At 42.4% G+C, this 15,860-nt stretch overlaps 1 protein-coding gene across 1 annotated transcript; it reads right to left on the bottom strand.

The window, feature by feature from the left end:
- Positions 1-1,241: 1,241 nt before the first annotated feature.
- prkab1a (protein kinase, AMP-activated, beta 1 non-catalytic subunit, a) lies at positions 1,242-13,087 on the bottom strand. The gene is made up of 8 exons (XM_030341768.1): positions 12,955-13,087; positions 11,619-11,794; positions 10,686-10,855; positions 10,386-10,479; positions 9,492-9,606; positions 6,078-6,211; positions 5,613-5,681; positions 1,242-4,604 (listed from the first exon to the last, which is right to left on the bottom strand). The coding sequence occupies exons 2-8, from the start codon at positions 11,769-11,771 to the stop codon at positions 4,527-4,529; spliced, it is 813 nt and encodes a 270-aa protein (XP_030197628.1). The 5' UTR covers positions 11,772-11,794; positions 12,955-13,087; the 3' UTR covers positions 1,242-4,526.
- Between the last annotated feature and the right edge of the window lie 2,773 nt (positions 13,088-15,860).

The following is a 15,860-nucleotide window of genomic DNA, read 5'->3' as shown; positions in this document are numbered from 1 at the left end:
GTGTGCGACTCCTAACACTATGGGCTGGTGGATAATTTCAAAAGACATAAATCTTTTTTTTTTTTTTTTATTGCCATTGGCCCCCCCTCTGCCTTGGGCCCCCCCAGGACTGCCTCACTTTCCCCCGCAGTCCGTCGGCCCTGGAAACATGTACCCATGTATACACACACAAGGTCTGGTATTGCTCGGGCTTACTCAATATAAACAGCACAGCCAATATAAAACCAGGGCCTTTTGTTCTGTTTCTATCAGCTACAGACTTATCATACTAGTTGTGTTCATCTTATCCTAGCTATCGTTGTTGTATATGGGGAACGGGTTAACCTAGTGATTGTTAGTCCTTGGCACTTATTGGTTCTGTGAACGTCCTTACTGTACTGACAGCGATATATTGTTTCCCAGGTAGTCCCACCTTCAACTGTTTCCATCACCAGTAAAAACGACACACGACAAGGCTTTTCATTCATACCGCTCCGGACCAGGAGAGGGCATCAGTGAGAAGGGTTTGATAAAGAATGGCCTTTTTTTCCCCTAGATCAGTGGTTCCAGATCTTGACCTGAGGTGTGCAAGTAAATTGTCATGAAGACCTTTCGTGGACCACCACGTATGTATACAGTAAATACACATGCAGTGGCTGAGAAAAGAGTGCCAGCACCCTATTGGTACACAATTATTACTGCAAGAAGAAGTACGAAACATTGAAAAGAAAACTACCAATGTTGCTTATGGTCCCAGTGTGTTTATTTAGCCAACACAAATTAACACAACAATAATAGAATCCCACGTATCCTGTATCCTGTTACCACAGGACGAAAAACACAGAATGTGACTAAAGTCAGCAAATCACTGGAAAACATCTAGAATGCAGGAAGTGGCATCGTTAAATTAACGCTGACTTAAGAGTGACAAATAACGGATCTGGATCAAGCTGATACAATGTACTTTTTAAGTGATTTACTGTTTTCTTTGTACCAATATAAGAGCGCGTGTGTTTGTGTTTTTGGATAGGCGAGGAGGAATTTTAGGGATGTATCTATTTAATATGGGATGACTACATCACAGTTGGCATTTTGATTGATTGCTACTTTGTAGCAACCTTCTCTTGACCAAACTTTTTGTGCTGATAAGCATTTTTCATAATAAAAGTCTCCAAGGACTTCTCCTTCCCACAGTCAAGAGAGATCGGTTTTCTCCTCTAAAACTAGGACACAGAAAAAGAAAAAGAGAATTTTTCGTTTAATTCCCTGTTAATATTTTATTAGGGTAGTAAAAAATCTAAATATTTGGAAACAAGGAAAAGAAACAAATGGGTCTTTTTTAGTAAATATTTAATTAAACACTAATCTAGATTTATTTAGTCAAGATAGACGACATTGGGACCAACCTCGAAAATCACGAAATCGACATTGTAAATAAATAAAACATTTTAACAAAACCAATTTCTTTATGTTCAATTCAAGACATGAATCAATCCTTATCAGATATTCAGTTTCAAACCAAAAACACAGCATAACGTTGATGATGGACACATGTTAAATACCATAACATTAAAGCAAAACTTGTGTTATTACTGTTACATCCAAAACTTGGATAAGGTAAGGTTGTGTACGGCTAAAGATCAATGCATATTTAATCCAGACTTCCAGTGAAATATATGCAGAATTCAAACAGTAAGAGACATTAAAACACTTTTTCTGTATGATTATTTTCAGTCCGGACTGTCCGTGAGACTTCAGTGCAAACACTACCTTGCGCAATTTGGCCAATACAACCTTCTTCATCTCTAAACGTCAGTCGTTCATACTTTGATTGAAATGCACACGCACACACACACACACACACACACACACACACACACACACACACACACACACACACACACACACACACACACACAACGATCGGACAGTAAAATGACAGCTCGATTCTCTAACATCTCTGTGACAGCTCCAGTCTGTCACACACTGTGATATGCTGGTCCAAGGGCCCCAGAATTGCCCCTGATGGAGCCTGGTTACTTCTTTTGTGACATCACTAGTAGGAGTGTCCACTCAGGTGTATGATTGCCATATACACCTCTGCCTAGGGCTGGCGTTGATACAGTCCAATCAGCTCCTTCCAGCCAGACGGTTGGAACACAGCAACATCGTGATTTCACAAAAGAGATTGAGAGATTGTGAAATTGCTCATCAACAGGATAAAGGCTAGAGAATAGTTCCCCTCTAAAAAAACAACAACATATTTTATGGAGTATTGTCAAAATCGTGAATCCGCACTGGTTTCAACACAGCACACGATGCATTTGCCTTCTTCCTCCGTGTCATCTATTTTCCTATAATCATGCGTGAATTACGATCAGTTGGCTCCTGGATGTCAAGGGCCCCTGAACACCAACCAGGAAACACACAGGAAGAGTAGCTCTCTCCTTTATCTACTACTTTCAAGGACTACTGCCGCCCAAAAAGGCCCCTTCCTCAACCACACAGGAAATAAATAGGCCAAAAAATATGATAGCAAAAAAAGGTAGGGTAAATATTTAGTTCAAACACCTACAGCTACAACAGATAGTCGTTAAGGATAATCAAATGTTGTGTAATGGGTTCCATATTGAATAAGTGCCAGGTGATTTAGGGAAATGCACTCGTCAACCCGTACCAAGAGAATAAGCGAGCGGAATTTCCCCTTCAGTCAGGACTTGTCTGAGGACTGCATTAGCGTCTGTGCCAACACGGAACAAGAGTAGTGAAAAACACATTTGATATGAGGCGGTAGAGATTAAAAACACAGAAAGTATCGAGGACAGCTATTCAAGCGTTGACTAATTGGGACTGCTTCGAATCAATGCAAACTCAGTCTGCATGCAGCATAACGTCGATAGCAGTGCAACTGCTCATCGCACTAGCCTAGACCACTTCCTTCGTCATGTAGAGAGGAAACCGACGATGTTTGTAGTAGCGCGACTGTTTGCTCTGCGTGTCTTATTCATCGCAGAGATGGAAACCCATGGTGACAGCTGTGACATTGCTTTCCTAACATTGTTGTTTTGATATTGTTTCATCTGTCTGAACTCCTCACTCCTCTGGGTGCCTCATCAAGGTTTGTCTCCTGGGATTTTTCGGTTCCTTGCACTTTATTAGGCTACGGTTTGTCCTCCAATGTGGACCGAAGATGCCCTCTGAGACAGTGTTTGTGAGAAAGGTTTTTGATACATAACACTTCACTTTGTGGCGTGATATGTTTTTATGACCTTTTTGAAAAAAAATAACAAAAAGATATACATATAAACACAGTGCAGTGCAACAAAATACATTCTCAAAATACGTCATGGATAGAGAATACAACATTGTATCAATGTCAGTCTCCATGAGAAGAAATTTCATTAAAAGGAATTAACTTCTCTCTCTCTTCACAGCCTGTATGGAGAATTACATCCTCATTAAGGTCCAGCCAAGTCCAGACATCCTCCTCCTATCACATTTCACACGCACATACGTCAGTTCAGTCCTAACAGCCGCACTCCGGCCTCATCACCTCAGCGGGTCTACCAGCTCAAAGAACAATGGATATACAGTAAGGCAAAAAGAAAAGAGGGGCAGCGATTGTGTGTCAGCGACTAAGTACAGCTCATCTGCAATCGAAAACGTCATAAACTGACCTGAATTAACGATTAACAGAGACAGAGTGGAGGGTAAAAGAATACCTTCCCGTAAAAAAACTTGCTTGGATCATTTTTATGACTTCCTCCTGTCCAGAGGTCGATTGAGCTCTCATGACATAAAATAATATATTGTTTGATTCAACGGTTGAATCTTCAATCTAAAGTTGTGTGAATTCAATCGTTTCCTTGGCGAGGCGTGGGTTGCCTCAGTATGACCTGCCACAACCTCAGAGAGGGAAGGACTTGAACCAACCTCCGCTTCAGTGCTCAGAAAAAAACAAAAACAAATAGACTTTGAATACATAGCCAACCTTCCCACATTTGGATTGCATGTACGCTCCCTCTGGGCTGTATACAGAGTAATTAATGGGTTCACAGGCTGGAGCGTGTGCAGGAGGAGAACAACAGGAGGTGAGGAGGTGAAACCAAAGCCAGAATGCCTTCTCGTGAAGATCCTGTTCTGTATGGCAACACGGTCTTATACGACATTATAGGACTCAAGCTGCAACTTAGAACTAAATACAATTAGTTGTAATTTTATTCAGAATAAACTATGCTGGTCGATTAGACGCTGCCCTAGAAAATATACTATATCTCATAAACATAAACTGTTCCCATGGTTCCCTTTGTTTCAGGGTTCTGAAGCTTGGTGATTGGCCAGTGACCTCCTCTCCTTCTACATCGCTCCTCTGAGATGAAGAAGTAGATTGATAAGGAAACTCTGCATGTATAGACTCAATAGAAATAGGATGCCTTGGGCCAGGATTCAGCGGATCAGAATCTCTGTGGGTCTGCTGCGTGGTGCAGTGTGTTTGTACACGTTTACAGGTGTGTGTCTTCGGTTACCCAGATACAAGTCCCGATTAGTCAGATGGGCTTGTAGAGCAACGTGGTGACATACTTCTTCTTGTAGCGGTGCGTCGCGCTGAGAACCATCACACCATCCTTATGGAGAAATACACACAGTGGAAGATGCTGTAGTCCTTAACACTTGGACATTAGCATAGGGTTAGCTAGCTGTAGTCCTTAACACTTGGACATTAGCCTAGCGTTAGCTAGCTGTAGTCCTTAACACTTGGGGATTAGCCTAGGGTTAGCTAGCTGTAGTCCTTAGCACTTGGACATGAGCATAGGGTTAGTGAGCTGTAGTCCTTAACACTTGGACATTGGCATAGGGTTAGCTAGCTGTAGACCTTTACACTTTGACATATGGGTTAGCGATCTAGTCTTTTTACAGTTTTTTTTTATATTTTAACTAGAGCTGTCAAGCGATTAAAATATTTAATTGTGATTAATCGCATTAATGTCATAGTTAACTCTAATTAATCGCAAATTATTTTTCTATGCTAAATATCCCTTGATTTTTTTGTCCCATAATTCTTCTCATTTTAATTCTCTTATCAACATGGTGAAGTGCATCAGCTTGCCTTGTGCAAATGATTTTTTATTGATAACAACATTGGCATATACACTGATCAAAACAGGACGATACAAAAAAAGAGCCTATAGTGCAATTAAACGACTGCTTTGAACAAATGTCATTTGAACATAGCAGTCAGGCTACTGCTTCTTTGTTTTGAGACAAAGAAAAAAAAAAAAAAAAAAAAATTATTTTTTTTAATAAAATAATTGCGTTAATCGCGCGATACATTTTTTAACGCCGTTAAATTTGGTTTGCGTTAACGCCGTTAATAACGCGTTTAACTGACAGCTCTAATTTTAACTGTAGTCAGTAACAATTCCTGAACACAAACAGAATGAGCTGGAAGCACATTGTTAAAGAGGAAACAAATAGATTTCAAAGCTAAAATACTCTACAACAAATTCAAAAGAAATGTAACATTATGTGTGTGCATTCTTTGGTCAGTTTGTGTCCACACTTGTCCTTGCTGGGAGGAGGTCATTGTGTCCTTGTCTAAACTTAAGATTGTATATGGTGTCTGATGGAGTTACCTTTATGGAGAGGGCGTAGAGGTGGTTGAGCATCACATGGTTTGGCTCTGGAAGCAATGCAGGGTCACACTGGGGCGACAGGAGAAAACTGTTAAAAACATGACTAATGGGTACCTTCCATTCAAAAAAAGATCCACTTGTGATATCAGAAGTCGGTCTGTCTTCCCAGAGGTATGACAGACATGATACTTGTGATACTACAAGTGGATTGACATTAAAAAAGCTTGTGAGGACTAATAAAGCCTCTTGTGATAGCATGAGTGGGAAGTCACCCATCACAAGCCCTTACAATGTTTCAGACTCAGTCACCTTGTTTAACGTCCATTCAGGGACAGATCATCCACCAGCCTGTCCAGTGGACTGCCTGTACCAACTGGTAGGCTGTCCCCTCATAGCACTGGGTGGACCTTCCCACTGGTTTTGAAATGGCCATGGATTGTTCTGTCGTCTCCCCTGTCCACTCACCGAGATGCCGGTGTCTTTGTTCAGGATGACCTGCAGCAGGTGTGGAGGTAGGATCGGGGGGGATTTAAACTTCTCCTCCTGTTTGGGAGTGTAGGCGTCCTGGTGGTACGGCCCTGGGGGGGAGCTGGAGAGGTCTGGAGAGAGACGCAAAGACCCATGGGAAATGAAGTCTATATGGTGCCGTTAGAAACACCTGGTGCTTGAAGCACTTGAAAACAAATCGGCTGTTCCTATTTGTCCACTAATGCACGTGTGCGCACATAGAGACACACACAAACACATGCGCGCAAACACACACGCACACATGCATCCACACACACACACACGCGCACACACACACACACACAGTTAAACCTTTGTCGTGTTGTAATAAGGAGTGAAGGAGGAGGGTGTTTGGCTCAAGTGCACCTCGACCTCCCTCTCTCTCATTACCCCGACTCCTGAGCTCCAGAGGTACCTGCAGAGCCGTCAGCTTAACCATCTGTAGAGCCCTTACTCCAGCAGGGTTAATGTGTCACAACAGGCCGCCGCCAGACTCCTCTGGGAACATTTGGTTTCAGGGAGGTTACGTTGTGTAACTTTCCGCTCCTCCGGTCTAGGTCTTTCCGAACCCTTTCATGCCTGGATGCTGCCAGTGATCACGTTTACACACGAAACGTTGGCAGATGAGGTAGCTCGACCTGCTAGTGCGCTAACCACCCAACTACGTCGTGCAGCGACCTACGTCAGATTCCCACCTTGCGAGGGTCCTTTGCTACCTGTCATTCCCTCTCTTCTTCTTCAGATCCACTTTCCTGTCCCTCTTCACTGTCCTGTCCATGAAGGCCCTAATTTCTTAAAACCGACACATTGAAAAAGTTGGCATCCATGTGCAGATTACAGAGATCCATTAGAGAGATACACTTATTATTGAGATTGACATCATTCATTTAAATTTCATGTAGTACGTTCTGCTCACATAGCACACAGACATGGTTACATAGTTGAATACAAAGCAAGGTTGTATGAGTTTTGATTGAAATAACTTAGAAAATGGAAAATTGCATTTGTGCGCTGTCCATAGAGCATACAAACATGTTTAATAAGTATTTTGTCCTCCAGTGTGCTAATATGCTAATTGAGAGTCAGATCACCATAGGTTAAACACCCAGTGTGAACCCTTTCACTTTAGCCGTGAGCAGCTAGCACGACCGCTAGCAAGGCCGCTGGCCAGAATGCTAGCGAGTCTAAATGATCTGTTTAGCTTCCGTTCAGATCATCCAAGATGCTTGTGAGCACAAACTGCAGCAGGTGTGACTTTTTCTTGTGCATTGAGCATGTGTATTAGTAGGTCACAGAACATTCAAATGTGAATTACTTAATCATGTATTATAAAAGAGGGCGTTTAACATTAACGCTCACCATAAACTGAAAACCATAAAATGCTCAACGCATGTCTAGCATTGCTGGATGCAAGGTTGGGAGCTCAGAAATACCCAACCATAAGACCTATTGTATGTTGTACGTCCTTGCACTTAATGTACACACTTATTGTCTGTTGTACTTAGTTAAGGAACTTAGTTGTGTAGCATCTTATCCTACCTAACTTTGTGGTATACGGGGAATGGGTTAACCTAGCAATTGTAAGTGCTGCACTTGGTTCTATGAACATCCTAACTGTACCAACAGCAAAATATTGTTTCACCTTTTCCTGACAAATGTACTTACTGTAAGTCGCTTTGGATAAAAGCTTCTGCTAAATTCCCTAAATATAAATATAAATGTAGATGTAAGACCAAAGATTATTGCTCTTAACTGATAACAATTTCTGTTAATCTCCAACCTGGGTAAAAGATGAAATAATGTGGCGAACCCAGGCCGTGAGGTCGGGCTTCAACTCTCAACTCCCTAGGAAAACATTGGCAAGGCCGCGTCCGAAAGCGGCTGATGGGCTCACTGCTTAACGAGAGGTAATCAAGGAGCACTTTAAGCGTAAGTCCCACTGGACTGATGCAAACGGAAATCCTCCGCCCCATTGACTTTGGATGGGGTGTGACCGACCCTTAAGGAAGGAATTAAGTCACGTTTCATACACTTCAGTCAGCAGCATGTTAATCTCAAGCAGAGACTGGAGAGGAAACAATGCGACGGCTCGTTAATCATCATGCAGAAAACGTATACAAAGCTAAAGAAGTGGTCTGCCAAAACACACTTTGTTATAAGTCTTCAACTAAAAGTATCAAGTGGTCAAAAGAAAAGTAGCTTGGTTAACGACGTGTCACACATCTCATGTTTAGTTTATGAAAAGAGACACTTTCAAAGTTTTATTTTTTGTTATATTCGGCAGCATTGTAATCTCAAGCAGAGACTGGAGAGGAAACAATTCGACGGCTCGTTAATCATCATGCAGAAAACATATACAAAGCTAAAGAAGTGGTCTGCCAAAACACACTTTGTTATAAGTCTTCAACTAAAAGTATCAAGTGGTCAAAAGAAAAGTAGCTTGGTTAACGTGTCACACATCTCATGTTTAGACACTTTTTTGTTATATAACCATTATTTTACTACATCACTTTCAGTGGTTTAATTATTGATCTGTTACGCAACCTTTCTGGGGCTTAGCATACAACAATCACAAACACTCAAAGAACACCGATTTACAGTTGAAGGGTTGACTATGGAAAACATCACACATGAAAGGGTGATCATGTATAAAATGGTTCTGCAATAATTCACAGCTTACCAAAAGGATATCTCATGGATTCAGGTTGACAGATACTGAAAGTATTTAGATGAAGCAATAACTTCTATTAAGTTATTGGCTAAATTAATCTGGAATAAAACAAATCATAAATATTAGCATTTATGTTAGTAACTTAGTGCAGGTTTATGTATTAAAACCCACTCATTGCAGAGCACACCTCGTCCTGCCTCAAGGCACACCACTAGGAACAACTATGTCCTATAATAAATGAGTCACCAATCTGCTCTTTTGTTTCCCATTAACAGTTCGGCATGCTTTTCTTCACAGCACCACATACAAACAAACATGCATCAATTATTTAACCTCCATACACACAGAGAAAGACAAGTCAACTCGACTATTTGAAATATGTGATTAATCACAGCCAGTTCTGTGATTAACAGTAATCACTTATAAGCCCTAATTATTAAGATTTCCTGTTCACCAAGCTGGGGCTTTTGTATTTAGTTGCTATTATTGTATGAGTGTCGAGGTGTCCCTGAGCTAGACGCCTCACCCTAACTGCTCCTAACAAGTCGCCTTGTATGTCTGGCGCCGCCGTCAGTGTGTGAATTTGTATATGAATGGTTGAATGTTAGGCAATATTGTAAAGCGCTTTGGGTGGCCACTGGTTGGTAAAGCGCATCATAAAGGCAGTCCATTAAACATTAACCATTGAGCGAGGGCCTCACCTGACATGTCTGAGCATTTCTGGGAGTCCACCATGAGCGCGTCGAACACTTCGAAGTCTGTGTTCTTCACCTGGATCAGGTTGTTGACCGTCCCCAGCTGGTTGGTCACCACCGGCTGGGTTGGAGCAGAACCAAAACATTATTAACAGCAGCCGTGAACCAACCACCAACTGACCATCACTCGAGACTATAGTAAATACTTTTCATTACGTTTTAGACTATAGTATCAGTACCACCACTAGAGACTATAGTAAAGAAAGACTTTTCATTACGTTTTAGACTATAGTGTCAGTACCATCACTAGAGACTATAGTAAAGAAAGACTTTTCATTACGTTTTAGGCTATAGTATCAGTACCATCACTAGAGACTATAGTAAAGAAAGACTTTTCATTACGTTTTAGGCTATAGTATCAGTACCATCACTAGAGACTATAGTAAAGAAAGACTTTTCATTACGTTTTAGGCTATAGTATCAGTACCATCACTAGAGACTATAGTAAAGAAAGACTTTTCATTACGTTTTAGGCTATAGTATCAGTACCATCACTAGAGTAAAGAAAGACTTTTCATTACGTTTTAGACTATAGTATCAGTACCATCAGTAGAGATTATAGTAAAGAACGATTTCTCTTTACGTTTGTCTCTAAGAATGAAATGATATCAAAACTGAAGGAACATTGGGTGAATTGTGATGTTGAATTGTTCAGGATTCTTCTTGTATGATTGTCCTGTGAATTTCGAGGATTGAAGATACCTCTGTTGACCATAAATGATGGACGGTTGATGGTCGGCGCAGCCCTAGTCCAGAAACACTTGGGACTTGAACGCTGAGTTAGCATGCGACTACTGTTTGAGTTTTGTTTGTGTATCCGTAGCGGGGGTGTTTGTGTACCTCAGCGGGGTCGTGGGTCCACTGGCCGTCCACATAGAACTTATACTGGTGTTCCCCTTCTGGCAGATCCACGATGGCCACAAAGTTGTTTTGACTGGAAAACAGAACAACACGAAAGTGGTTCTGAGCCTAAGAAACACTTGGATAAGGAGTTAACGATAAGTCACTTATTTTGATATGGTGCCTCAATATTCAAAACCTACACATTCAAAGTACAAAAGTATCTACTACAAGTTTTACTCAAGAAATGCCATGAAGCAATTTTAAATGGATCTTTATTGTTGTGCTGTCGCTTCTCACCTCCTGATCAGGGGGATCTTGTTGGTCCAGTTGTTGAAGGAGCCAGAGAGGAAGACCTCTTTCCCGTCCCCCGTCCAGCGAAACACGGTGGGCCGGTCCACAGTCAGACCTTTATCGTCTGCCTCCAGGTCCTGCTGCCAGGCCAGGTACTCTTCCTTCTCTAGCGGGGCCTGGAGAAGAAATAGGAAGACACTGTATCTAAAAGGTACTCCTCTGCCTCTAGTGGGCCTAGAGAAGATGCAGGAAGAAACTGTATAGAAGGTAAAGAAGACACATGAAAACACTGTATATAAGGTAGAGAAAACACATGAAAACACTGTATATAAAGGTAGAGAAAACACAAGAAAACACTTTATATAAGGTAGAGAAAACACATGAAAACACTGTATATAAGGCAGAGAAAACACATGAAAACACTGTATATAAGGTACTCCTTTTTTTACTGTCTCTAGACGACACAGTATATCAGAGGTTCCTTTGTCTCTAGAAAGCAGGATATTTCTGGTTGTGCAGTTAAACTTTTATTTTTCTGGGATTCATATGGTTATTTTCTGTTTTAAATCAATCCATTTTTTTTTTTCTTGCTAAGCAATATGTGTTGCCGTTTCGCACAAAGAATGCTCTGTAAATAAAGTTCTATTTCATTCCTACTGACCGCCTCTGGCGGTCATCCGGAATTCATAGAACCGTAGTTACATGCGTAACTATCGTTTGATTTGACTAGGGTTAGGACTCAGGACGGATGTAAAAGGTAGGCATGTAATGCCTTTTTAAGATCATCGAGGTCACTATACAAATAAAACCGACGTGACGCAACCCACATTAACTACTTCTTAGGGTAATGCAGAACAAGTGTAAACCTTCAACACTTAGGATTGCAACACAACACAAGTCGTGTTGTTCAGGTATCCGATTCTCAATCGGTCCGCTTACTTTGATGTCTTCCCCATGAAATATGTCCGCGTCCTCCGGGCTGTCCATCAGAATCTTGGGCCGGTCCCCGTCCTTGGCCCCCCTGCTGTCCCGCCGGTGGGTCTTCTCCCCCCCGTGACCCCCCACGGCTCGGTCGCTGCTCGTGTTCCCCATCCTCCTCCTGTAGGCTCAGGTCACTGCCCAGAGAAAAAACCCTTGTCGTTAGTGCGTGGGATACATGCGATCAGTTTCCCATTTAGAACATAATAAATCATCATCAATCATTCATCATTAATCATGATGGGGGCGGGATGTGGCTCAGGAGGTAGAGCGGGTTGACTGGCAACCAGGAGGTCGCTAGTTTGAGCCCCGGCTCCTGTCGAAGTGTCCCTGAGCAAGGCACCTCGACACCCTGACTGCTCCCGACGAACTGGCTGTCGCCTTGCATGGTTGACACCGCCGTCGGTGTGTGAATGAATGCATGAATGGGTGAATGTTAGGCAATGTTAGAAAAGCGCTATTTAAATGCAGTCTATTTACCCTTTACCATTGTTAACCCTCAGAGAGATGAGGTTCATTAACTGAGACTTTCTTTAGTAGCCTACACATTATTCTCTGCTCAAGATATACAAATAATACTTATTCCAGGTTGTACCCAATAAAATAAGAAAAAAATACCAATACAAAAAAAATCCTTACAGCAATAACGATATAAAAAATATCCATACAAAAAAACGTACATCTAACATGACCTCGATGGAAAATGTTCTCTTGCACATCAAGACACATTGATTATAAATGTGACAACATCATTGAACCATAATACACCCTAATAATCATATGATCATGATATTTATTTTATTATTATTTTATTATTATTTATTCATTTATTATATTATTTATATTCATTCTGATCAAATGCATACTATTCAATTAGACCATGCAACTCAATGCATTGCCTCTGACATGACCAAAGCCGAACTATAAACCACCAGGCGATGGGTCATCATCCTGTTAAATGTGAAGCATGTTGCATAGATGGAAATGACATCCATGACACTGGACTCAGTAAGACCAGAGCACCATAGATCCCAGGAGACAGACATGGAGGAAAACCAATGGCCAGGAATGTTGTGATCTATGGTTCTTTGGTCCCAGGAAGACCATGAGAACCATAGATCCCAGCAGACAGCCATAGAGGAAGACTGGTGGCTGCAGAATAATAATTCAAATTTACTCAATTAAATATTCTGTACTGTAAATATTGGCATGCGCTATATGACGGTATGCATTTGTGCCAACAAATTGTCTTCTTACTAACTGTTTTCGAAAATGAAACACCAAATGACAACCTCACCTGAGAATAAGAAATATCGATCCGTGTCGGCGTTAGTTTATCATTTCAGACGCCAGCCGCAAGTACAAAACATTCGTTAAGGGCACTGCGCATGCGCATTCCAGATGCCATCAGCAAATACAAAACATTCTGCATGGCAATGCGCATGCGTGTGATAGTAAACGCATGCGCATTTGATTTGAAAGGCAACCAATTTTGGAAATGATGAATCTAGAATTTAGTTGTAATCGTTAATTGTTTTCATAGCACAACATTTGTTTATCTTATTATTTTTTTATTCTAACCATTATGCCTTAGAAATGACCCAATGTGTGTATTGTATAAGTCTGGTCAAATTGTTGTAGTAAAAGATGTAACATTGGGATGAAATGCAGAGCTACAGAGAAGTTGTATTTTTGTATCTTGCCCACTAGATGGGAGTGTAGTTCATAATCTGCCGTAGAATGTACGAGCAAAAGAGAAAGAGCAGACACATTTTTTGAACATTGATTGAACTGATGGTAGCAAATTAATATTGTGTTGCCTTTATCATATTTTACAATTTGTACCGTATAGCTATTTAATCTAGTTAATTATTTTAGTTGCCACGTTGAGTAAGATCCATTTAATATAAGGGGTTGAGATATTTGTCTAGTTTAACTAAGGATTGGTTAACCCAAGATCCCTTGCAGAAATATGCAAGGAGAATGTGTCTGTATAACTGCAAACCTTTCACTGGCTCTCTAAATATTTAATAAAATAGCCTCTAAAATAGTGCACTCAGAAAAGGGTGTGTCTATGTGTGTGTGTGTGTGTGTGTGTGTGTGTGTGTGTGTGTGTGTGTGTGTGTGTGTGTGTGTGTGTGTGTCGGTGTGTGTCGGTGTGTGTCGGTGTGTCGGTGTGTGTGAGAGAGTGTGTAGGCGCCCCGGGGACCAGACAGCTGTCTTTGGCTCTCCTCAGCAGCAGAGACCCTGTGTGTGGGCTAAAGCCAGCACACGGTCTCCGCTGAAGGCTGGGGTGTGTGGGGTTGTGTGTGGAGGTGGCAACAGCAAAATGGATTTGCGAGAACAAAAGACCGGGTGTTGGGTTTGCTTTTCCAGCAAAAAATCTGCCATCGTCTTCCTCACCATTATTCTCTCTCTCTCTCTCTCTCTCTCTCTCTCTCTCTCTCTCCCTCTCCCTCTCCCTCTCCCTCTCCCTCTCCCTCTCCCTCTCTCTCTCTCTCTCTCTCTCTCTCTCTCTCTCTCTCTCTCTCTCTCTCTCTCTCTCTCCCTCCCCCTCTCTCTCTCTCTCTCTCTCTCTCTCTCTCTCTCTCTCTCTCTCTCTCTCTCTCTCTCTCTCTCTCTCTCTCTCGCTCCCCCTCTCTCTCTCTCTCTCTCTCTTTCTCTCTCTCTCTCTCTCTCTCTCTCTCTCTCTCTCTCTCTCTCTCTCTCTCTCTCCCTCTCCCACTCCCTCTCCCACTCCCTCCCTCTCCCGCCTTCTTTCTTTATTGAACTGATTAGATTAGTTAAATCTTGTTGCCAAAGAGACACAAACACACATGTATGTTGTCTATCTATGTATATATGTATATATATATATATATACAATATCTATATATATATATATCACTGTCTATATCTGTCTATCCTCCCCACCTGCTGTGACCTTGCCGTGGTGGAGAGGCTTGCGTGCTTCTATGATCCTGAGAGCGATGCTGGAGGGAGCCTACGGCTCCTGGCAGGTTCAAACATACCAGACTGGTCCTGGGTGAGGAGTGAGACAAAAGGCAGCGCCTGGTCCTCCAGGTTGGGGGTTGGGCGTGGCGCTAACAACGCCCTCCCGTAAAAAAACAACTATTGTTACAGAAACTAAAATGAGAAATCCTATTGATATCAGGCCCATTGTAGACCCCAGCCACCCAAACTCTTTGGGTGGCAGTATGACCACATCTGATGAAAGCCAAAAGGAAGTCAGGAGTGTGAAAGACGGCCTACTAGGGCCTAAAACCAAGATCTGCAATGAACGTCCGAATGTTTGGGACCACCAAGAAAGCACATGTCCTTAGTGAGATGAAAAGATACCGCCTGGACATCATGGGGATAAGTGAGAGTCACTGGACCGGCTCCGGTCGTCAAGTCCTGCATGATGGGTCTGTCATTCTCCATTCTGGCCACGAGAACACCAACACATGGTGTAGCCATCTTAATCTCCAAGGAGAAGGCCAAAACCTTGCTGGAGTGGGAACCAGTAAGTGAAAGGCTGATCCAAGTACACCTCAACTCAAAGTACTGTAAACTCACCATCTTACAGCGCTTTGCACCAACCAACGAGGCTACCCCAATGCGACGTTCTTCTCCTAACTGGTGACATGAATGCCAAAGTGGGAGCCGACAATTCCAACAACGAGAAGGCAAAGGGCAGGATGTGGTGAAAGGAACTACAATGGTGAACGCCTTGTTGTTTGTTTTCTGCATGAGCAACAACCTGGTCATCGGCGGTAGTAGCTCAGGAGGTAGAGCGGGTTGGCTGGTAACCTGAAGGTTGTTGGTTCGACCCCCGGCTCCTCCTAGCAGAGTGTCGAGGTGTCCTTGAGCAAGGCACCTAACCCTTACTGTTAGCTCACGTCCTGTGAGGACGTCATAGAGGCAGGTGGGATCAGTAACCCTCTCCTCGAAATCTACTACTAAATGAATTTCATTGCTGGATCGACAATTGGGCCGGTCCAGCAACTCCCAACGGCTAGCCGTTATAGGAGCATATAACTGTACTGTGGTACCATCTTCCCCCACAAGAACATCCATAAGCTCACATCGCAGTCACCTGATGGTAGGACAATCAACCAAATCGACCACATCATCACTAATGCTAAATGGCGCAGGTCACTGCAAGATGTTAGAGTTACCGGGGTGCAGATGCCTATAGCGACCACCACCTAATCGCCGCCA

Source organism: Gadus morhua, chromosome 19 (assembly GCF_902167405.1).
Source record: "Gadus morhua chromosome 19, gadMor3.0, whole genome shotgun sequence".
Taxonomy (NCBI): Eukaryota; Metazoa; Chordata; class Actinopteri; order Gadiformes; family Gadidae; genus Gadus; species Gadus morhua.
The sequence above is the reverse complement of the archived record's forward strand: the minus strand, read 5'-3'. Positions and strand labels throughout refer to the sequence as shown.

What these genes read in the sequence shown, in the direction of transcription:
- prkab1a (XM_030341768.1), bottom strand. Translation starts at nt 11,771, where the DNA reads ATGGGGAACACGAGCAGCGACCGAGCCGTGGGGGGTCACGGGGGGGAG. An exon ending in TTCATGGGGAAGACATCAAA is followed by an intron (nt 10,856 to 11,618) that starts GTAAGCGGACCG and finishes TTTCTTCTCCAG; the next exon opens with GCCCCGCTAGAGAAGGAAGA. An exon ending in ACAAAGACACCGGCATCTCG is followed by an intron (nt 5,682 to 6,077) that starts GTGAGTGGACAG and finishes CTGTCGCCCCAG; the next exon opens with TGTGACCCTGCATTGCTTCC.